This window comes from Lates calcarifer, linkage group LG18, assembly GCF_001640805.2.
Source record: "Lates calcarifer isolate ASB-BC8 linkage group LG18, TLL_Latcal_v3, whole genome shotgun sequence".
NCBI lineage: Eukaryota > Metazoa > Chordata > Actinopteri > Centropomidae > Lates > Lates calcarifer.
The window spans coordinates 17,045,575-17,071,059 of NC_066850.1; the positions used below are offsets into that span (position 1 = coordinate 17,045,575).

The following is a 25,485-nucleotide window of genomic DNA, read 5'->3' on the forward strand; positions in this document are numbered from 1 at the left end:
TGTGTGAATATGGGACTTACACATGACCAATACTGGCCACTGTGGCATTTCTCCAGGAAGGGTATTTGGTTCACCTGTTTGTTGAGAGAGGCTTCCCTGCTGGACTTGTTCCTCCCTAAGAGAAATTAAATAAATACAAGATACAGAGAGGTAAGAGACACAGGCCAAAAATAATTATCATTTATCTATCAGATATTTAGACTATCTGGGCTTAACGTCAGATGTAATTCTAAGAATACTCACATTTCACTTGTTAGCAAGTTTTAGTTTTACTTAGATTACAACGAGATACTAAATTGCAACTATCATAGAATACAATTGATGAGATCTGTCTGCTGCACTTTAAGCTGAGTGTACTCAGCTCTCGAACTGAATAACACACCATCAACAACACATTCATTTGTTAACAGAATAAGCTGCCTTGGTGCAAAATCCGACTAATAAAATCAAAATATTTGCAATTTCTACAAAATGTTGTCCATCCAGTTTCCAAGAAACGTTTCCTGTCATATTCCCCGGAGGTCTTGTGGTCGGTGGAGAGCAACTGCAGCACCTGGTTCCGACACCTGCAGCCGCCTTAATCTCGTGAGGATATTGTTGCTACGTTTGCTTGACATCAGAACATCAGAAGTAAATCAGCACACATTACAGGAGATTAATGATTTCCTGGATGGAACCTCTAGCAGTCAGGAAGTACACGTGAAGAGTTGGAGAAAGATTAAAATAATATAAGGTGAAATGATAAAAAGGAATAACAGGAGGTGGGAGAGCAAGAGAAAGCCTTTAGGCTGTTTTCATGCAAAAGCTAAGTGCTCTAATTAGAGCTTGAATTGCCACAATAAAAGACATAGATGCTTCAATATCCTTGTTCTTTAATTTGCAGAAAAAAAAATAGGGAGCCTTGGGGTTTTAGATCATCCTGTTCAGGTCAGGACTGTGACTTAGACTGTGTAGATGAGATCCTGGGTGACACACAGTCAGCTGTTCATAGAAGCGATCACAGAGATTTATCAGACAGGGCTGTCTCTTATCAGGATGCTGTATGGGGTTAGGGTTAACCTTTTCAGAAAGTGGTATGGAAAACTCTGCTTGTCAGCATATGTGTTCAGTGTCACAGATTTTACTATTTACTACACAGTTGCAATATAACATTTTGCTTTGTATCGTGTTGTCAGTGCAGCTACACCTGCTGCTGTGGTGGCCCTGAAGACTTGCTCCTGTCCTCCTTCTTCCATTTTTTTTTTTCCTTAAAAGAACTTGGGTTCAAGCTTGTCTTTTAACGCAGGGTGCTTTGCCTCTATATGCCAAGCAGTCTGTTCCCGCATACTATGTAGCGAAGGAATGGGTCATAGTGAATCACCTGTCACAATAAAGCCGTATGGATTTTAGCCATTTCTCACTAAATGCAGCTTTGTTTTTTTTGACAGTGTTTTGTGCTGTTTCATCTTCAGGCCAATATTCCCTTTTCAAAGAAACTCTCTACAGACATTTGTTTTTTACTCATTTTAGCTAGTAGGCTAGCTGGCGTAATTTATCAGGCATCACAGCCATGACAAAGACAAGTATGTGTCAAGCAGTATCAGGAGGCAAAGACAGATGTGATGGACAGTGATACCCCACAGACTCCAATAGTAAGTAAAGTGAAGCAATATAAATTGTTTATTCTTTCTGTGCCGCCTGGTACCAAATGATCCACGGCCTGGTACCAGTCCACAGCCCAGTGGTTGGAGACCGCGGGGGTAAAGGACATATTTGTCATAGTTAAACTGTCATTATGTAATCATTAAATGATCTAAAAGTCCTGTATTTAAAGATTTGCTTCAGTAAAAGTATCATCATCATCAACATGTTTTTTTTTTTTACAGATGTATCAACAAGTACTCAAAATGTGTTGTTCAGTATATTTAGTATAATCTAAATCTGTAAAATAATCTGTAAAATTACCATGTACAAAGTATCAGAAAAATGGAAATACTTGAAAACTGTACTTTTAAATGTAGTAATGCTCCACAGTTGTTAAGTAGTTAAGTAGTAGTATGGGTAGTGTATTGGCAACCCATCCATCTCACTGTTTTTAACCCCCTTTTAAGTCTCTTAGCACCAGCTCTTACCAATACTGCCGCTGTGTGTCACCAACTTACTGTATAATAATGTGTCATGTTACAGAAACAGCCAGTGAATAACAGCAGAAAATGTACTATCCTGCTCCTCCTCCCGCAGTACGATGTTGTTTGCGCAGCAGCATCTCGGTAATGAATGTCGCAAGCATCCAGGCCTCAGAGGAGAAAACTTGATGGATAGATTTTGGATGTTGTATCTCAATTTGGACCGAGTGATGGGTCTGGGCTGTGTCTAAAAACTCTGACAGGCAGAGCAGCTTTTCTCCTAAATCTGTCACACACACACTAAAGATATGGCCGGTTTCTTGACCTTGCCATCACTTCCAAAAGTGATGCAAGATACTATGACATAGTCAACCAGACTGAGAGCACTTAGGCCTTTCTTTTAGAACATTTACAAATATATTGTGTGCTATTAGATAATTCTTATTTTGCTATATTATATATAATGAACACAGTATATCAAGAATGCTGGAAGGGAATTTCCTCAAATGTGGTACAAGTGTTCACTTGGACTCATGGATAAAATGATTAGATTTTAGTGCAGTCAAAGGTCAAGGTCACTGTGAGCTCACACCTCTCCCATTCTTGTGAACACAATATATTCAGGAATGCCTGTGATGGCATTTTAAATCCAAAAAGTCAAAGGTCAACGTTCCTGTAACATAATGGAAAGGGAGATTGTGATCATATTTCTGGCAACTCAACACCAACAACCACAGAGTGGTAATTTTAGTTGATTTAGGAAACTCAGTTCATGCTTGCTTAGCTGGTTTTGTATGTACTGTGGTGTATGCTTACTTCTTGCGTGGTCTCAGTTCAAATTGCTGTGTGTTTATTTTAGGGAAAAACAGTTGCTCCTTTAAGTGATTACAGTCAACATTTCAACAACAGGCAAAACCAGCCTGTTTGCTAGCCCGGGTGTTGATATGGCCTCTAGTATTATGAGGCTCACTCTGATGCCAGTGGTATGTCGGTTTTTGCAAATGTGATACATTTCATTTTCAAACATTACTTGGATTTTGAACCCTATAAAACAAAACGCACCAATAAATGAGTAGATATAATAGCACAGAATGGATAGGTAGGATTCTGGCAGTAAGTGGAAGGTGCTGTCCAGAAGATTAGGGTGTATTTCAGGTATGATGCATGTGACGTAGGATCAGTCTATACTTAGCCCACTTTGAGAAGATATACAACATTGCAGATTGGGTAATGCGTTCCTGTGTATTGACTCATGGATATCGTACCATCACTAGCCTCTCTCATGCTTTACATAATCACTAACTGTAGAGATGAATAGTGCACAGATCTCTGAGAGGCTGACCACAGCTCGAACCTTCATCATCTTATTGCCCATCAACATGGACCCCAGTGTTTGTTATAATGTCTCACTTTCAAGAGTTTCATTTAGCACGAGATTTACCGTATGGATGAGGGCACACTCTGTGCTGCATTATCACACACACACACACACACTGCCTTTCTCATCCCATTGACACATGCGTACACAAAATTAATACTGGCAATGTGTATACCTCCGCAGACAGGGAGTATCTCAGCTCTCATATGACGAGCTGTCATAACATCACACATCAGTGCTGTGGCTTGAAACAGCTGCAGTGAGTTCAAAGATGCTGTAAATTAGAATCATATGTCTTCCATGACTGGTAGAAATGTAAATGCTAACTGTGATCATGCTGCTCTCTGACTCATTAATCATAGCTGAGAATATAATGTCAACCCTTGCCACAGATCTATCCTCGGAAGACATTTGTTGCAGTGCGCTTTCGGCACCAGGTCCCTTAGTTTGACAGAATCAGAGGCCGCACATACTAAAGACTGAAGTTTGGTGCAGTTGGAGAGAAAATTAGTAAGTTGACTGCAGGGTTAAGTCATCATCAAAGTGTAACAACTTCACGTGAAAACAACTTGTTTGTTTCTCCATCAAAGTTTACACTCAATTTATTTTTCATTTTTCTTGCACGCTCTGGGCATGTCCGGGAAAACAATAAAGACGTTGTGGCTTTTAATAGACCCAAAGCATGATATTCAGAAACCTCAGAACCTTTACAAACTACACTTTAGAAAATTGCGTGTTGCAAAAAAGAAATCAGTTTGCACGAGCGTGCAGAAAGTCACTCCATCAACTCCCAGATGCACCGTGTCAACAAGTTAGGACACTAATTGATTTAAGATTGCCTAATTGTGGTCCCGTTTGGTTCCTTTTTTCCTTTTGATTTTGACTTTATTTATTTGGTTTTGGCGTGGACACAGCTGGGCTCAATGTGGCGCTTGTTCGGTGCTCTCTGTGAACGTCTAGTGCAATCGCGTGAGTTTATTTTCCTTCTGATGCGTCCTTTTCATTTCACGGTGAGATCTGAGAGGGTGGCGGCGGCGCACCGGAGATTCAGCGACCACAGTGTGTCACAGAGAGGTCCAACATGTAACAGACAGAGGGAGAGAGAAGGAGCTAGATGAACTTAGGCAAAGTTTGACAAGTGAAGCTATTAGATCCATTAATGAAGGTCACTTGATTTGTTTTAAAATGATGTGTCCCTGCTCTTACAAAGTGCTTGATTACAAAGCAAGACAGGGACACAACAATATGGAAAATATTTTCTTTTTTTTATCTTGGGGTAGGTGAATACCTAGCTTTCATGACTCTACCTGAGAGATGTGAAAATCAAAAAAAACATAAAGCTCATGAAGGAATATGTTCACGGTGGAAACATGAAAGGGGAAGGGCCAAAGACAAAAAATTATGCCAAAAACACTGCAACTTTGGAAGTCATCTGTCTAACTCAGACTACTGAAACCCTGTATCAGCTTCAGATACACTTTTGAATGCTTTTTTGTAAAAATAAAAAAATCCCTGCTTGTGTTACCTCTACCATGGCTCTGAGAGGAAGCATTATCCGGGGAATAGATATGGGCTGGTATGAGATTCTGACAGTATGATAACCTTAAGCAAAAATATCACAGTTTCACAGTATCACAGTATTACGATTACACTTCTAAAATGAGTTATTTTGATTATCTGCCGCAGTACCAAACCTATAATATTTATTACACCAGTGCTAGGCATGCTAACTAGCGAGGACTGTGGTCTGTGACTGCGTCGCCCATCGTTCACAACAGAATCATGTTAAGAAGGGACCATTTCACAGCTAGTGTTGACAGGTGCAACAGTTACAGCCACCTACACCGTGGCAATAACAGAGGAATGTAAGGTGAGGAGCAACTTTTGTCCTGTCATCGTGATACTTTTGAACTTTTACTGCTTGTTGGTTAGATGTTTGAGATAACACAAACACAGCAGCCTTGTAGAAACCCACAGTGACCCCTCAAAATTAATAGATAAAGTTTGCATATATCTGTAACTGCCTGTTTCAAAATGAGCATGTAGCTGTTGACTACGGAGCTGCTGACTTTTTTGCGCACACACGGACACACACACATTCATCCTCCAAAAAACAACCATAACAAGAAAAAAAAAAAAAAACTAATACAAACAAAACAAAACAAAAAACCCAGCTGTGTCAGGCACATCCTCAGAGTGTCTAAACTAATTTTTGCACAACTTTACACAAGCACAATCAAACACAACAGAGAGGCTCTGGTTGAAACTTGCTAAATAGCCTCATAGCCTTTGTTTATGCAGAAAAGTTGGCAGAGATCGATTGGACTTGGAAATGGCTGCATTTCTTCTTTCTCTCTCTCTCTCTCTCTCACTCTCTCTCTGTCTCTCCCTCTAGCCCGAAAATTAAATGCATCAGTCATATTAATGACATCCGTTAAAACATGAGATTTGCCTGAAATAGCGTTAGGAAGTGCAATGAAAACAAAACTCAGAGTTCAGCGAGGACACTATGACTTCTGCTGCACTAATTCGTCAGTATATTTACACATGAACTGGAAGTTTATGGAGTCTGGGGCAGAATGAAGTCAGCACGCAGTTTGATTAGACTCTCATTCATGCACCATTCAGAGTGCATTTAGTCAATATGATGACTGTACAGCTGAGATAATAAGGCACTTTGAATGGACTGGTAGAGTCCATACACAGACAGGAGGTGAGATAAATGGAGTCACCAGGATTTGATTACAAACATGTCTGCAAAGTTCCGAAATGTATTATGATAAAATGATTTATAATTTGATACTTCCCAGGTTTTCCTAAGGTCGGAATCTTGCATGTGTGTCGGTTAGGTGAGTCATTCATGTAAACCACAGATCATAATCGTAAATAAAATCACAAAATGGTCTTGGAACACTGGAGTTTTGGAGATGAACCTCTATCCAGGATGGGCTGAATTAAAGTAAAGATGAAGCCCTGACTGCTTACATTTAAATACCCAACCCAGTGGATGTAAAGAGCCACAAATTCACAGTGTGAAATTATGATAGTCTTCTGTTTAGAGGCATTAGACAGCATGGGACACCAGAGCACATTCAAAGCACGAAACAAGTGTTTTAAAGAGTTGTGTAATAGTGTTGTAGAAATGGTGGTAGCGGGTGGTACAGAGGCAAACCTCAGCAAATGAAAGGATACTGTAGATTTAGCAGTTGGCATATGTTTGGCAGAGGCTCTAACAGCTGTATACAGTGCCTCCCACCAACACAGCTGTGTTGTCTGCGGTGCTACAGCAGTATCTGTTCATTTCTGCACTGTGCACAGCTACTCTCTGTCTGTTCTCTGGTTTATGGCCTGCCTTCCAGTTAAATGAACTCAGTCTAGGGCTCTGTAACTGAAGGAGCATTAGTGCTGGTGCCTGTTTTGTTCTTGGCTTTTTAAGGTCCCCTTGGAGCTGATCTCCTTTCCCCTTAAATTCATGTAGGAGCTGCTTTGGTAAACAGAAATGAGAAGAAGGAGAAAAGAGGCAGAGTGGGTGCTTGCATGTTTAGATCAGGACAGGGATTTTATAAAGGCACTATGGGCTGTATGCCTCAGGTTTATGTTTTGGTTTAGGCAGGTAGTAGGTTTCTTTAGATGAGTGGAAAATAAGAGGACATTTTTATTTGTACCTCTGTTCTCTTTTCCCTTTTAGTTCTTGTTAAAGTGCCTTAGGTACATAAAAGTCTGCACATTGCCAAAAAAGCTAATTCCTCATTCCTCATCTTAGACCATGCTGCCAATTTCATTTGGTTCTGGGGTTTCTGAATCCCCCAGTCCTTTCTGATATAAGAACTGGGGGTGCTGCGTCAGGTAATCTATGTAACTCTCCAAAACCAACAATCCAACAAACACTCTCTCATGCAGTGATTGGCCAAGCGTGCAAAGGTGAGAGGATATTAAATAATTTAATGTTTTTATAAAGTTATTTCAAGAGAGATCATCCAAAGTGATCCCAGTTATCCCCAGTGAACAATTATCACATCCCCTCCCTCTCTGTAATGGCAAACTTTTCACCCCTCCTGTGAGTGTGGATGTTCAGAGCACGTATAAACATTTCTGTCTTCTGATGTAATCAGATGTTATGTTATACAAATTAAGTCCTTTCAAGCTTCCTTAGCATTGTCCCTAACTTAACCTAGCCGCACAGAAACAGCTTCAAAATGGAGTTCTGTACTGTAGTCTCTCGATGCCTCATGTTGTTGTTTTTTTTCCTGGCTTGATGTAACAATTAGATAAAAGCAGATATAAGCTAGAACAAGGTTTGACATCATCAACATGATAAAAGTAAGGTGGACATTTTCTTAGAGCACCCATGTGTCTTTCTGTCAGTCTTTCCTTTCTTTCCTCTCAACAGTATGTCTGTGTTTGTGTAACCTGTCTGCCAGGTCGACCTCAGAACCTCAGACTAAACACAATGCAGAGTCATCCTGGTCAGGCATTGGGTTTATACACACACACACAGGCAGCCTTGCTTGATCTCTGTTAAGTCAGCCGAGGGTCATTTCAGCACCATCAAAACGCCCTGTTGGAAATTTACTGTCCTTTCAGTGGCACAGTGAGGCCGTATAAACGCACTTGTATCTGCACATAACACACTCACACACACTGTCGACACTCGATGTTACCTGTTACCACCTAGCGCAGTGTGTTTGATTTAGCCACCCGTGGTGCCAAGATCAGACGCCTGTTAGGACGTCCTGTCTGCCCTCTGTGTGTGTGTGTGTGTGTGTGTGTGCATGTGTGACCCTCACATTCCTGACTCTTGCGTCATCCCTCTCATCAGACATTTCCCAGCACATAAACTCTCACTGACATATGCTTGTTTGTCTACTCCACCATGCTGGCATGGCTGACTTTATCTCTCTGTCTGTATCTCTCCATCCGAACAGATGTGGACGAGTGTCTGGACAACAATGGCGGATGCCAGCAAGTGTGTGTCAACACCATGGGGAGCTACGAGTGTCTGTGCACAGAGGGCTTCTTCCTCAGTGACAACCAGCATACCTGCATCCACCGCTCTGATGGTAGGAATGGGACAGATGGAGAGAGAATGTTGTGAGAGAGTGTGAGCTCCAGTTTCTGAAAATGAATCACTTGAGAGAAGCAAAGAGAACATGTCGAGTTTTATTTCAGGGTTATAAAAAACTTCTCTGTGCTTATTGCTCAATATTCAACAAAACCCAGGATTTCATTGTCTGAAATCTTACAGGTTTTGATGTGAATGGATCACTTTGCTAGACTGACGTGAGAATGCTGCAGAACAAACAAACATTTATTCAGGTAGAGTGAATTCACTGTGTTTGATTGAGTATGTGAAACGAAGAGTTAAAGTTCATCCATCCATTATCTATACGGCTTATCCCAGCTGTCATTGGGCGACAGGCGGGGTATACCCTGTATGCATCGCCAGTCCATCACAGAGCCAACATGTACGGACAAACAACCATTCACACTCGCATTCACACCTACAAGCAATTTAGAGTCACAGATGAATCTAATGGACGGTGGGAGGACGCTGGAGTACCTGGAGAGAACCCACGCAGCCAATGCACCACCCTGCCACCCTGCAAAGGTTTAGTCAGACTGAAATAACAACGACTGGTGGATTGACATGTTATAATGTACATACCCATGGAAGGATGAATCCTATTGACTTTGGTGAACTCAACTATAACAATTATGGCATGGATTGCAATAAACTTTGGTTCAGACATTCATATGAATGTTACAGTGAAAGCGAGCCCATAGGTCGTCTGTGCGGGAGCATGTTATGACGATAGTTACGTTTTGTTGTTAAATGACATCTAGCAGCTGTTGATGGAAACAAAGTAGATGATGTGGCATAGTCCAGCGTAGTCCAATTTTATGGCCAGTGCACTTCTATGCTGAATCAATGCTAAAGGTATGGCGTAGCCGCGTATCCTGTGCCGTAGCTTGACGTACGGCAACAACTGTCATTGATCCGCTTGGTTCGGCTCATACCAGCTCGTACATGTCGTACATGTCTGACAAAACTCACCCTCCCTTTGCCTCAGTCAGTTCAGTGATCATACACACCAACTCCTCAGATGTCCTCTCTCTTTACTGCATTGCTGTAATTTCAGCAAAAATCACTGTTTCACACTCAACATTTATTAGCTCCAGCTCCAACATTCGGCACATGAAGAAACTCAACACAGCCTGCTAGGGTTTTGGTGGTGTAATTACAGAGCAGCGCAGACACACCAAGTATATATGGACACAATGGTGCAGGCCACACTGTAGGCTCTATGTCGATCTTACGCAGAAGAATAAACCAAGCTTCAGCGGGTGGTTGGGCTGGTTAGATGGGTTAACAAAACACAGGACTTTCACAAAGAAGGTGTTTGGTTCATGTTCAAACCCAGAAGTCGCTGTTGTTTCTTTAATCCATGACTGTTCCACAACCAATTTCAACCTAAGCCACAATCTTCTCCTAAACAAAGTACTTTTTATACCTAAACCAAACCAGACTGAGACTCACAACATGAATCATGTGTTTATTATTGTTACTATGAAGATGAAGCAGTACACCTGCCACTGGTATGCTCCTATGGGTCATGCTCGAGGGTAGGAACAAGCAGCATTTAGGTCGGAGGACTTGTTGGATTTGTAGTAACCTTCCTGACTGCATATAGATGACAAATGACTTTCCTGTTAGCCTAAGCTGTACTTAGTGTCTGTAGTGTCATCCCTGACACTGCATTTTTGCTTTGCCTCAGCCTGTAAGTGAAAGAAATATCAGTCAGTTTTAACAAGTTATATTGTCATCTTCACTTCATTCTCATTTTCATTCTCATCATCTCTCCAGTTTACATGCCTGATCTTTGCTGTACCTCACCACCTCCTAAAAACTCATTTCTCTTGTATGTGACTTGTGTGAGGCGGTGTGATTTGAGGGTGCTGACATCATGTGTCTGACTCGGTCAGTCACCCTTTACACCCACAGTGACGCTGATAGACACTGGGTGCGGTGTTTAACTCGTGACAGCATACTTAAGCATTCATTCTATGCATGCTGGATTTCTTTAAATTATTTGACCCCACTACCCTGGCATCCCTGACCTATTTACGCCTGTCACATTTAATTTATGGACTCAATCTGCAGTGACGAGGGGTGGCTGAAGGAATTGTGATCCTGAGGTGAGGAGGCGTTGCTATCTCCTTTCCCCCACACTCACTCGCACATTCTCTAAGCACAATACTCGCATGCATCCGGCTGTGAATGGAGACAGTGTGGCTGTCAAGTTCAAAAACAGATGAGAGGACGGTCATCTGTCATCTTTGTAATGGCACAGAGAGGAGACACTGGAGGAATGTGGTGAAGGGTGACGACCAAGGGAGAGGAGAAAGATCAAATAGAGGAAGAGGCGGCACCCGGGTGACCTCTGCCTTATCCTCTCCCTCTTTACCCTGGGTGTTCACAGTTATGGTGTGGTCAGCGTGAAGGCATGTTAGGAGTCAGTGTCAGGATGTTAGAGGATTCACTGTGGACACGTTCAGAGAAAGAGGTGAAAGAGATGCAGAAATAGAAATGTGTTTGCTTGCTGGAAACCCCATAAACCAGCATATGAATATATCTCTCTTCCCCTCCCTCTCTCTTCTCCTCTCCTTCAAAACTATTTCTGAAAGTTTTGCCGTAGCTCACAATGGAGGACACAAATTGTTTTTCTTACTTTATATGGTGGATTTCATCACAGAACAAGACAAAGAGTTCATATATATATATATATATAGAAAAGTAATTGGTAGGTCAAAGGAAAAAGCAGATTTCCCCTTATTAACTTTTCCCCTTAACTATGTTTCCTTATTGTATAACATATTTAAACCGTATTTATGTGAATCCTGTTCAGTAATACCACTTTTCAATCATTAGCAAAGCTCTCTAAGTCCTCCATATCTGCGACTTTCTCCTCCATGTTCTAAATATTTTTCTAGATCAAAGCTGTTGCTGTGTCCAGGCGTAACTCCTGCTCCTGTCATAGGGATGTTCACAGTAAACAAGCAGTGAAGATGCTTGTGGTATATTCCTGTTGCCCTGCTCTGGCAGGCTGTCCTGAGCCTTCAACCACCACCACACAGCCCTCCACCCCATCCATAGATCCTCAATCAGACACTTGTGTCCGTCTCCCGGACAGGAATAGCAGCAGCATCTTGGTGTCCCACAGGAATCTCCTTGCACATTTTTTTCCATACTCCCCACCGTGGCTAGCTTCGTTCCTGTCTTCAGCTTGTCCCTCCTTATTCACTCTCTTTAAATTATCTGCTCAAATGCTGTTTTCCTCCTCTTTCTTTTTCTCCTCTCTCTAACTTCTTCTTTTTCTTTTTCTTTTTCTTTTTTTTATATCTGCTGCCTTCCCAAGGTTCCACCTCAGGCCAGATTAGCACCTCACTCACTGCCACACACCTGTCAAAAGACAATCTGACAACATACTTAGTCACATACATACTGTGCAATATTAAGGTCAGCTAAAAACATTCTATGTACTATGTCCATGCTGCAGGGTTGCAAACTAATTACAGAGACCATTTTGACTATTCATTTGAGATAGAGACTGAGGATCCTGGCTGGTGGCACCCAGCTCTTCTTCTGTTGAGGAGGTTTCTGTCTAGACTGGACATTCAGTTGTTTTGCATTTGCTACTGTGACGAAATGTGTTCCTGATTTCCTCTGGAAGTTTATTTCTTTATTTATATTATAGCAGCAACATCAGATCTCATGGTCATAGGTAACTACGTGTATTTACTACTCACTTTGCTTGTGCTGAAGTTACCAGTTACCATTTTTAATGCTGTGGCTGATCAGTGTATACTCCACTATATTTCACAGGGAAACATTACAATTTTTACTCCATTTATTTTTGACCTATAGTAACTAGTTACTTCAGAGTAACGTATTACATAAAAAACAAAATAAACCACCAGCGGTTCCCACCAGTTTTGTCTTGTGAATAAGCAGAGTCTACTTTGGGATTTTGGGACATTTTATGAAGGAACATTTCAACCTTTTTACCTTACCTTGGACCCCTTAAATTTATCTTGTCCTCCACTGGAAACTAGCTAACTGTATCTAAGGTAGTGAGAGCTAGCTCCACCTCAGTTCTCAGCGGTGAGCACAAAGGAGAAAACTCCCCAGTGTAATGTATAAGTCACAACATTTTTCAGCAGAATGAGTACTTTTACATTTCTTACTTTAAGTACATTCTACTTACACTTAAGTAGAATATTTAGAATGCGGTGCTTTTACTTGTAATGAAGTATTTTTAGATTTTTGTATGGCACTTTTATTTAAGTAAAGAGTACTGTGCTTCTCCCACCACTGCTCAGAGATTCTAATTTAGGTGAAACACACAAGCCTTACAAGTCTTTTTGTAAGAAGACTTGTAGCAATAAATTGTTGGTCACATTACTCAAAGTATTAAAATGAATTTACACATATATTTCACTTGTCCCCCGTCATGGTTACAATAATCAACACACAATTAAAGCTGAAGAACAGTCTTAGATAATTGGTTTCCCACGGGAAACAAATATTGGTCTCCTCTGTGAGAGTCTTGTGTTTTGTCACCCTCCTAACACAAACTTCACCTGACTTTCACCTTTGCTCCCGTCATAATTACTATGGCCACTAGAGGTCACCTAACAATAAAACGTAAAAACGGAACTTTTGGTTATAATAAGATGCTGCACAGACAATCTATGGACTGTTTTTTTTTTTTTTTTTTTTTTTTTTTTTGGTTTTATTTTTTGTACAAGATTTTGATTGAGTGGGGTGCAGTTTTGCTTTTACTTGGTTATGTGTAAGCAGTCCTGGCATATTGTCAGCAGTTTTTGGAATTCACTTGGTAATCATTTAGCCCCTCCAGCTCAAAGTGTGCAGTGCTGTGATTGTGCATGTGTGGCGTTTGAGGTGTGTGTGTGTGTGCTGAGGCCTGTTTTACCTGCAGGCCGTCAAAGGCAGGTAAATCGTGCTGCACCCGCAGCCGAACACTACTCACATCTTGTCCTTTTCTGGGTTGACCTCATTATGCTCATCTCTAACAACATGTGGAGAGCTAAGCACAATAGAGTTTTTGATCAGCTTGTGTGTGATGATGTGTATCCTGGCAAGTGGCAGCCAGTCTGCTGAAGACATTTAGCAGGAAATACAGACTCGTCGTCTGCTGTTAATCTCACCTTGACGTGCCATATTCACCATAACTGTAACAGTGGGGAGTTCTGGGCTTCAACCAGCCTCTCAAATTATAGTGTGGTAGATAAAAATTATTACACTCAACTGTTGTGTGTGTGTGTATGTGAAAGGTTGTGTGTTTGTGTGTGTGAGAGAGAGAGAGAGAGAGAGAGAGAGAGAAAGAAGGGGAGACAGTTTGTGTTAGATTGTTGCTTTGCATATGGTAAGTGTCAGCTCGCGGCTCATTTCTTTCTCCCTGACACTCGCCTGGGGGATAATAAAGCCTAGCAACAATTGTTTGTTCCATTATGGTGTGTTTCCACTCTGTCGTGCTTCACAGCTCTGTCTTTAGCACATCCAGGCAAGAACCAAAAGTTTGGCCCATGAGCTCCCAAACATGAGTTGGGAAATAGCTCTCCTAAGCAAATGTTCCTGATCTGTCATGATGTGGGAGAGCTATGACCACATGAGTCAGGTATGGCTCACAGGCCCAACGGTGACATGCATGTAGAATGCAGAAAACTCATTTCCATTTTGGGAAAATTTTGGGATCTCTAAAATGGTCAGTGAAAGGCCTGGGTTACCTGCTGCCCTTGAGAAAGGATTAAAAATTCTGCTGAATCTGTGCCACAAATAATTGTAGAGTAGAATAAAAACGGTGAATGTCTTATGTAATGAAACTTTATTACTCTGGTTTGGTCACTGTTGTGCAGTTGTGTGTGATTTGCAGCAGCAGTGCAGAGGTTGATTAGTTGCAGTGTAGTGTTAGATATCACACTGATGCCTCAGAGTTGACCAGGTCTGTCTCTATGTCTGATTTATTAATTGTACGTTTTGGACAATGTAGCCCCCACCAAAACAGAGTGAAAACAATACGCTTGTAAATTCTTCTCTGAGCTCAACACCAAAATTCCTGGCAAAGCTGGAGTTGGCAGTAGGTTGGGAATTTTAAACACCATCTCATGCGGATGCCACGCCTGGCACTCCAAGAGAGTGAGTGAATTGTGGAGCGCGATGACTAGACGATTCTTAATCGTTGACTGCGGACAAGAAAAATATACCCTTTTTTTGTTTTGGGAAATAATTGGCAAAGAATGTTGACACTGCAGAATGGTTCCTGAGAGTCCATTTTAAGATCCTTTTTTGAAACTCTTTCCTGTTTGAGTTTTTCTGGACAGTTTGAAAAATCATTACACGGCCACTCAGACCTGTGGAAATGAGTAGTGCTGGGTTGGGAAACGGTGGCTCTGTGTGATTTACCGCCAAACTGTCAGAGATGAAATTGGCCTGTCAGCAGCTCCTTTAATGGTAGGGATTACAATTAACAGGAGGCAATGGACTGATGCCTGGTGCTCCAACACGCAGGGCACTGGGTAGTGCAGGAGCTGGTAAATTGCTGCTCAGTGGCATGTGATAAATCTAGGGCTGCATCTAACTATTATTTTCATCACTGTTAATGAATCTATTGAAAAAAAAACAAACTCAGTTTTTCAAACTGGTATTATCCTTGGGCAATACTTTAGTTTACTTTAGGTCCCTCTAATTAGCATTTATAAGCAGCTTACAAACATTTAATGAGTAATTAATAAAAATTCAAATGAATTTAAGGTAATGTTAAACTATTTTAATTGTATTAATGTTCAGTGTTCAGTTTATATATACATATACATATATTGTTTTTTCAAAGAGAGAGAGAGAGAGGGGAAGGCAAAGAGAGCAGTGGATTGTGGGAGCAAGGGAGGTGTGCATATTGGGGGGAGAGAAAGAGAAAAATAAACAGAGAGACAAACATAGTGGAGTGGACCAATGGAAGTTGCATGTGTTTATTTGGAGTTGTGCTAGGAGAGGAAGCAGACTGAATCTGAGGCTGCTGCTGCACTCACACACACACACACACCCATAGACATAGATGCACAAATACTCCCACACTGAAACTCACATGCACACCCACGTGCATGTCCTGTTCACGATGGAGGAATTCTCACTTTAAACAAACCAAAGCAGGAAATTGGAGGTACAGGGAGCTTTTAAATGGCAGCCCAGGGGCACAGTGGAACTCTAAGTACAGGGAGCTCTGTCTACCTGGCTGTTATCATCATCAATTACAAACATCATCAAAAGCTACAAACACTTCACCTGTCATACAACTACAAACTGAGAGGTCTATGTGTCTGTCAAATACGGTAAGTGTGTAGAAACATGTCATTAGGTGGAATGCTCAATTTTAATCTCATCGAGTCATACGTCAGCCAACTGGCAGACACACACTGAAGCATTTAATGGTAAATGGACTGTACTTACCTAGCACTTTTCTAGTCACATCAACCACTCAAAGCACTTCACACTACAGGTCACATTCACACATTCATAATGGGGTAAATACACAAATATACACTCAGTGTTTGAAAGAGAACATAGCATGATAGGAAAATTTGGCACCGGTGTTGCATCCATATCAAAGCAAAGTATGGGAAGAAATAAGTTTTCATACAAACGCAGCATTCAGACAAGCAAATACTGCAACAGGTAAGCTTAATAACATGATTGATTAATATCAGTTACACTTGGCAAATTTGTTCTCGTTATCTTCATTCATATATTTTCATACATAATTTAATAAGCATACAAGTTTAATCAGAGGTATCAGAGGTATTATGTACCACTGGCAGTTTTATCAGAGATAAATGAAACTTCACTTATCACCACAGGCTCTATCTACTGTCTCTGTGGTGTATAACGTGCTTAGACACCAGTATAATGGGCCAGGAGGGGAGCATTGATCCTGTAATTCAATTAGTCATGGAGATGCTTTGGTATGTTTATGTAATTACTGCAATCCTGCAGCATTTTTGTTATGATTGTCAATGAAAGCCACCGAATAACAGAATGTCATAACAAGCATATAAGCATAACTGACTTAGGTGCTACTTTTAGTGCTAAGTGGCTTTGTGAATTACCCTGAAGCCCCCTTTACACAGAGATTGTGCTCTGTGACAGCCGACATTGTGATTTTATATGGTGTGCCAGCATCACAGAATCAAAAGGCATGACATGTATGTATGACACGACTTTGTGACTACCACCACTGCCGGCTTAAAGTTGAGATGGTAAAAGGTCTTGAAGTTAGTGAAGCTAAGTTAGAAGCTACTTTTAGTCCTAAGATGATTTTGAGTACAGGTCCTGGTTTGTTGCCATGGACTCATTAAAACATGATTTATTTGTTTCTCATCTAGAAACTGGCATAATCATTTGGCCAACTGACAAGAATAGAGATAAACTGTAAACAGATTTATGGACATTTTAAGTGTTTATTCAGCAGGATGGGGAGTGATTGCAGGCTGAGGTGAACTTTAGCAGCACAAGCAGGACAACAGGGATGGCACAGTGGAAGTGGAAGGTGAGCCAGGGTCAGTAAAGACTTTTAGGGGGACGTGTTTGTGTGTGTGTGTGTGTGTGTGTGTGTCTTTGGTGCCATATGGCTGCAAGGATTGAGTTTAGCATGACTGTGGGAGCTGTTTCATTCTGCTGCTTTTACATTTGGAGTTGTTGTTGTGTGAGCATCTTAAACTCTGCCAAGCATCAGCCTAGGTTCTGTTTGAACACAGTGAAGCTCAAAGTGTTTATTTCTACGCTGCCTGAGGCCTCGCTGTGAACTTTCCTTCACAGCAACAATGTCCCTATAGGTCAGTGACACACACATATACTGATATACACTGGGTCATCACATCATGGCGGGGGTGCTGAAAGTGATTAATGCTTTCCTTCTCAAGCACCCAGTTTTCCTCCAATTTATAAATACTTACTTACTTACTGCTTAAATATTATTCCAGCATGTGATTTTAACTTTGAAAACAAGCTCTTGTGACTGAGCAATATCTCTTTCTCTTTCTCTCTCTCTTTGAGCTAAATATGACTTATTTACCTGTGACTGGAAGGCGGGATTCATGCTTTTTCTCTGTTCTGCTCTTTTTCCCCTCAAAAGCTATTTTTAGACCAGAGTTTGTCTTTGGTCAGTGGAAATGTTTAATACGAGGGCGTGGAGCTGGCCTGGTGTATAGCTGCTGCTCAGTAGCAAACACAGGAAACATGGGGAGTGGACTTTGTAGGAGTTAAAACACACACACACACACACACACACACACATACATACACACACACACAGTGGCCTCAGAAAGCATTCAGAGCCCCTCACTTTAAAAAAAACAAAACGTTATAGTGTAGTAGATTCAATTTTAAGTGGGTAAAATTGCCATTATTTTCCATCAAACAGGTACCGCCCCCCAACACACACACACACATACACACACTTCTTTGAACATGCTATTTCAGTTAACAAGGTTTGTGTGAATCAAAGTTCCCCAAACGTTTTTCCTCTCTTTAACATTAGCAGCTGGACTCTGTTAACATGACACAGTGAACTCTGGTTCGCCTGGTCTCTGGCCTCCCTGTGTAGCTGTTGGGTACCCTCACTGCTTGTGTATTTAAAGAACCATAACTGTGGTTTGCAGGTTGTAGCTCATTAACTACAAATTAAGTGTACTTTATTTGACTGCTGACCATTTTCCAGGAGGAGACCCTCAGTTTTCCTACCTTCAGGCAGTCAGGCAGGTGTCTCACTGTAAACTTCATTCCAGTACACTGTAAAAATCTACTTGCATGGACTTCAAACTTGGTTGAGACAGCTGAGATCCCATTTCCATGTGTCATTGCTTCTTAATGTGTATTTATGTTGAAACAGAATGTGGGGGGCAGGACATTAGCTACAGGGAGAAAGACACTGATTTGAGGATGGGCAAAAAGGTGGGATGATTAAAATGTGTAATGGCTTAACTGGTTGGACCCATGAGGGCAGTGTGTGATCGCCACTAAATATTTGGGTTGAATACTTATATAAATGAATATTTAAATAAATATTAAATATCTAAATATTTATATGTTATAAATACCAGGGGAATGTGGAATCCTGGGAATGAACTATGTATGCATATACCTGTGTGTTTGCAGAGTAAAGAATAGCATATGTATTCAAACTGAAACTGAAACTTCAAAACTGTCAAAGGTTTAGATGGATCCAGCAGCTGATTTATGAGTTGTGCTCTTTAGTGGCACTGCCATCGCTGTGGTGTCACAGTGCAACTGAACACACTTAACAGAATCATAGATTTCGGTTAGTAAAGGTTGGCAGCCAACCCCTCCAACAGATTAACATCTGTTGACACAGGCTTTCTATCAACATACATTTCTCCAACCACCACAGTCTAGATGTGGATGAGAGTAGCTAGTTGAACACAGCAGGAGTTACTTTCCAGCTTATTGAAATCATCAAACTCAGTGATTTCTTGCATTGTAATAAGATTAATTGCATCATTTCATATGAATCAGAAACACAGTTTACTGTAGAAGTGGGATTTTAGCATAGCAGCTGAGTGCTCAGCCATCATGGCTGCCAGACTTGTCACTTTGCTTTTTGGGATTTTGCTACTTGTGGCCTCTTTCTATTGTTGCTCTGGGAGTGTTCTTTTTGTTCTGGATTCACAAAAGTGGAAGATCTTTGCTCCACGTTGCACAGCCAATTCACTACCAAGTTTGGTTGTGGTTGTCCTCTGGAAGAACAGGGTCTGCTGTCAGTTTAGCTCTTTAATTCAAGTGGTCCAAATGTTCCCTGATGGTGCACAGTGGATTAATACAGCATCAAATCTGATGGTATTCTAGCTTGTTGTGTTTGTTGCAGTAATTATACCAATGCCTCAAAGTGGAAGTTGATTTTGAGATCAGCAGGCCTGGTACTGAGACGTGTGACATTAAGAGTGCGATAGAAAAAGAGAAAGCAAAAGAATGTGGTGGGGACATTTCTGTGTGTGTGTGTGGTGCTTTGCTTCCTCTAGTGTTTAAAGAAGAGATTGTGAGGGGTTTGTAGGGCACAGTCCTTATGTAAAGGAGTTCAATGCAGCCAGTTGAAGAAAAGCTCTCATTGAAATTCATGGCTTAGCACCTATAGCACTGTGGTTTGAGTAGACCAGTGAGAGAGAGACACACACACAGCCAGCGTCTGTCAGATTTCAATTAAAATGGCATTTACAAGAGCATGGATGGAAAAGTGGAGAAAGGAGGAGGAAGACAGTTGAGGAGATTTTTTTGTCTATCTGGTAAGCTTTTCACTGCGAAACTCAGAAAAGAATATTTTGTCACACTTCATCACACGCACACACATTGTTCATTTAAACCTTACACTTTTTATAACTAATGACCAAATCTCCTTGGTTGGGTTTAGTAACCCAGGTCTTCCCAGTTAATGGAAACTTTAAACACACTGATTAAAATATTGCTGTGCCATGCTGCTATGCACATTTTCAGAGAAATGGTGATTTTTAACAGAAATTAAAAGGAGAGAAACCAAGACTTCCAGTTATGAATCCACCGACTAGGTTAATGAAAAGTAGATACAACACAAACATACATTGACTGCACCCAAGGCACTGCACATGACAAAGCAGTGATGTAACAGCTGCTCTCAGCCAGTCTGCAGCAGTGTTTTCTTTGGAGAGGAAGCTGTAACAGCAGTATAAATTGTTCTGTTTGATATAGCCTTTGAGGCTTTTTAAAAGGTTTATTTAGAAGAGGCCTTTAAAGTGCAGTTCTTTATGGGCAGCTTGCTCTTACCATACAGTCACAATACAAACACTGCTAATTCATACATTTGTGGGGGACAGACAGGCATGCACCTGGTCATTAGCAGGTAGGCAGACAAACACATGCGGACCTGTAATGTATATATAAGTAAGTAATGTGTATATATACACACAGAGGTGGTGTTGTTATTGGATATGAAGATGTCAGTCTGCTGTATTGTCATTTTACTGTCATATGTCTTTCCTCTCTCACTCTATTTCTTTCTAGTTTGTGTCCATACTTGCAGAAGCATGACAGTGATAGTGACAGTGTTGACTCAGTTAAGCAGTATTGAGTCAACTCGATGCACATTCGATGCAGTGTATTGGTATGGTACTTTAATAGTGGAGCATCTAAATGTAAATCAGCACCTTGGTTGTCAGTATTATTTGACCCATTAAGTGCTACTGTTGAATTGAAATCCAAATAGACCGACAAATAAACAAAGGAAAGGTAATTAATATGTTCTTTCCTGTTTTGGTCACAGTGATATGCAGGCTATTGTTCAATTAAAAAAAAAAAAAGATAAGACTGACATGCTATATCATTTATAGTTTTGTAGTATCTGTTTTGTTCCTTCAAGTGATTCATATTTAAATGTTGCAACATCTTCAGTTAAAGCTAACATCATCTTTGCTTCACAGTTGACTGAAACTGTGAAATCTCTCTTTGTCCCTGGTGAGGAGATCAGGCTGAGAGACTGGCGTTCAGCATCACCTCATTCCTCATCAGCCTCAGAGGAAACAGGGAGGAGAGCGGCTGTGAGCCTCTAAATTATCCTACACTGTCTCCATCTCTCTTTCTCTCTTTCTCACTCTCTCTCTTTCCCTCCCTCCTGCTCTCTCCATACACCTTTCTCTTCACATACCTTTCCTCTTCAGTTTTTCTCCCTCTATCTGTCTACGTCTTTCACTTCATTCCTCCTTTTTTTTTCTGTCTCCATTATACTCTGCCAGCCAGACTTTTGGGGCTTTGGGGTGTAACACTGCAAGAGTCAGGTTGTAATAACATGGCTGTGATATGCTTGGATCTCATCTGGAGTCAGAGCTCCTGAGAGAGCCAGAGAGATATGTGTGGAGAGGTGGATAAAGAAAGGCAGGAAAAGTGAAAGAGAAAGACAGACATAGGATAATAAAAGAGACAGAGGAGAGACTGTGTGAGAGGCAGACTGTGTCTTGGGGGCTCTTACTGGGCCATGAAGACGTGCCTCAGTGTTTTATCTGGACCTTCTGGGGCTCTCAGTAAGGAGCTTCAGTAGTTGTAAACCTGCTGACCTCCCCAGTCTAAACAAAGCTGTGCACTGAGCTGGCAAGAAGAAACATCAACCTTCCCTCTGCCTTTTCATCGCTAACTGAGTCAAAAGTGACATAGACACCACTTGACTGTAAAGATTGTTCACACCTGCGGAGGTGTAACGACTCAAATCAAAAGTACTTTACTTTATAGGCAACAATTTCCCAAATCATACCAGTCAGTTTTTGGATTTTTTTCCGACTTCACATCGTTGCAGGAAATTGATTTACAGACGTTTAATCATCCTTTTTAATATCCAAATGCCATAATCATCGTCATCATTAAAACTGACACACACATCTTCACATTTTTTGTAACCTTATCACTGGTATCATATACAACTATAAACTCTGAGATCATTTCTGAATTAAGCAATATTAACCGAGAGGGTGTGCTTTAACGTCATTTGAGCACCTCAGTGATGTGGTCAAGTGCTCAAATGACATTAAAGCACACCCTCGAGTGTAATATTGCGATTATACAACTATTACCAACAAAGTAAAATGTATAATCAAAATCTGTTCATATTGAACAATTAAAAGGTTTTGGCGAGTGTTTTTCCCGTTTCCATGGAAATACATGGGGTCTGACTAATAACTGGAACACAATCAGTCATGTCAGTGGACTCCTATGTGTAATGGAACCGAGTTTACCACTACAGCAAATAATCAGACCCTAGCAACAGAAATGATTTTCTAGTCCCAGATGAGTGAACTCTGAGCTGACGTCAATGTTTTATCAAGGTCGACAGTCAACAGCCTACTGCACAAATAAACGCTTACTTTTATCAACCACGTTATAACAAAGATGCTGTATTTTTTACTCACACAGATGTTGCTTCTGCAACCGCAAGCTTTTACATGAATTTTAATTTATAGCGTCTCCACTGACACAGCTGATGGAGAAAGCCGAGGCGCTTTGCTCAAATGACGTTAAAGGACACCCTCGAGTGTAATCTCGGGATTATACAACTATGACCAACAAAGTAAAATTTATATGGCAGAGTAATATTTTTAGTGATGAGTAAGGCGTGCTGTCATGCTGATTTGAGCACATTCTAAATGTCTTGTTGACCAATCAGATTGCTTGGTCGGAACTATGTGTTGTATAATGTGACTTGAAAAGCTCAAAATCTTATTGACTGTAAGGGGAAGTGGTTATTGGCTATAATGAAGTCTAGCAGAACAGCTGCACAGATTGTATACAAAACTTCAGCATTTTGAAGAGAAACTTACGCTGCGTACATTCAAAACATGTGTTACTCTCATGCATTGCACTGAAAATCTTGGACTTGTTTTGGAAAAACAACATTAAGGTCAGTCACATTTGAAGCAGGCCAAATCTGGCAAATTTGATGAGTATTTTTAACATTTGACATTCTTTATGTCATCCATATACCTCTGATTTTGCTCATCCCTTGACCACCTGTGTAGTCGCCCTGCTTGACCTCAGACTAAGCAAAAAGAAATGATTTTAATGGCACATCTGGCTTTACTACTGTGCTCAGTAATGTAAGGCAGACCAAAAACACCAGTTTTGTTCGATGGACATTGGTTGGAGTGGTAGTGTGTAAAAGCAGGGAAAATGGCTTTAACTCCATTTAATAAATCTCACATATTAATTTATATTTACTTCATTTTCGTATAACTGAATTGGAGGTCTCTGTCTGTCTGTACATCAGACACTGACATTGAGCTCAATAGAGCTCGACATCAGATCTCGCTAAATATGTATCTAGGGACCCATGTGGGTTACCCAGGCCTGACAAGCCAATGTGTCAGTGAGCTGTGGGCTTTGCCTCTCGGCCTCGCTGCCTCGTCACATCGGATATGTTGAGAGGCCACAGTTCGTGGCCGCAGCTCTGTTTGCTGTTTTAGGCTCAATTGTGCTGAGTGCCGGGCCTGTGTCCGTACTTCTCCCTCTGCCTTAGTTTATTTGACTTCTCCCAGGTTTAAACTGATTGTAGTTATGAGTTTAGTTTTCAAACAGGGTCAATGCATGTTGAAAATTTTTCTTACCCCCTCTCTTCTTGTGCTACAAACTTTCCTGATCATACAATACATCAGTACCTGCCGATATTTAACATTAACTGAAATATACTGTCTGATGTATGTAATGTAGAAAAGTGGGTAGACCAGGGTTTGATCTTTTGTTCAATCATGTAAATGCATAAAAGATTTGGCTCCCTTGATTTGGACTTTGATGAAATAGTCAGTGGACAGCTAGAATGGCAGTGTTTAAGAAAGGACTTTTGTGAAGGGGACTCTCTAGAGGGAACGGCACCCTAATGAGATACTTGAAGTGCTCTTTGGCCCCATGAAGGGACATTATTCACCATGGAGACCAGGGAAGGTGTTTGCCTTAGATGGAGTGTGGTGAGTGTTAAGAGCATGGAATGAATGAATTTAAATAATTTAAATCTGATTTTGAATTGTTCCACTTGAATGAACTGCATTGGAAAAATGAATTTTGCTATATTGCCACTGTATTGCCACTGCAAGTGGTTTGATAGAAATGGCAAATATGGATGGTGAGAGTGGGCATCCTCGTCTGTTTCCTTGATGATGTGTGAAGTGAGTGTGACCCAGTTTGTGATTATTGTGATGTGTATAGTGTTCTTACTCAATGGATGTACGACTCTGCAAAACTGAGGGGTGGGTTGGTGGGTCTTTATTGGGTTTTATAGAAGTGTCATGACAGCAGTATTCCTGCGTAGGGGTACGGTTGAGGTGGACTTAATGTCTACAGTTACTGTGTTAAATACTGGTGACCCCATCACCAAATGGTAAGTGCACATACCATGTGCACACAAATGCCCTGAGAGCAAGTCCCACAGTTCAACTCCTGTGCTGACAAGACCATTTCCTGCATGTCATTCCTACATTTCTTGTCTGTCTCTATCAAATAAAGACGTAAAATGTCCAAAAAATGATTTCAAAAAAATATAACAGTGTTATTAAAGTGTATAAACGTGTTTAAAGCTGAAGCTCAGGCTCATCCAGGTGGTTTATTATTTGGCATTTTATTTGGGGCTTGGAGTTGGGTTGGGTTTTCAGAAAAGAAGCAATGATTTATATCCTGTGGATTTTTGATAAAAGTACCTGTAGAAGTAAGACAGGATGATTGATTTCTCTTTTGTGTGTTGTTGGGTTTTGTCTCCAGAAAAGATTTCCACTCTCTTTTGAAAAGTGAGAAATCACAATCCTCTAAAAGTTATGTACTGAAGCACCAACTTGTTGGAGGTGTTGCATTGATGTGCTTGGGAGTTAATTGATAGGGAAACGGGAGCATAATTACTCATCATAATTGAATCATTGTGTTTTGTTGGGTGAGCAAATTGCATTGCATTTCATTAAAAAAGTCAATTCTATGAATATTCTCTCAATGATAGGTTTCTCATTCTCCAACTATCACAAAGTCCATAATCATTCATGTGCTCTTTCATTATTGGAGTACCAGTTTGGTGAACTATGGGGGACACCTCAGTTCCCATGGTTTCTCCTTTTGGATAGTTGGATGGATTGGATTTTTCTGGGTCCATGTTACACGGACTGTTACACATTTTTTAATTCCACACCTGAATCAGTGTTTAAACGGATGTCTGCACAGAGCCGTGCATACACCCTCTGATGATGAACTTTACATAACTCTGACCTGAGCTGACCCTTCCATACTCCCTGATGCAGAAAGTATACAGCTAGCTTCATACTCCTATTTCAGGAGAAGAAAGACTTTTCTGAAAATCGTTAGAGTGCATTGATGCTGCCAAGTCACATGACAGATGTGTGTGTGGCGACATGCTTGTTGTCTCAGAT

At 40.9% G+C, this 25,485-nt stretch overlaps 1 protein-coding gene across 4 annotated transcripts in view; it reads left to right on the forward strand.

Moving 5' to 3' along the window:
• The window catches only part of scube1 (signal peptide, CUB domain, EGF-like 1), a 99,523-nt gene that overhangs the window by 23,950 nt on the left and 50,088 nt on the right, over nt 1–25,485 (forward strand). For all 4 annotated transcript variants that reach the window (XM_018697181.2, XM_051077534.1, XM_018697183.2 and 1 more), the window contains exon 4: nt 8,409–8,543. In XM_018697181.2, coding sequence (XP_018552697.1) covers nt 8,409–8,543 — 135 coding nt within the window. The remainder of the gene's footprint in view (nt 1–8,408; nt 8,544–25,485) is intronic.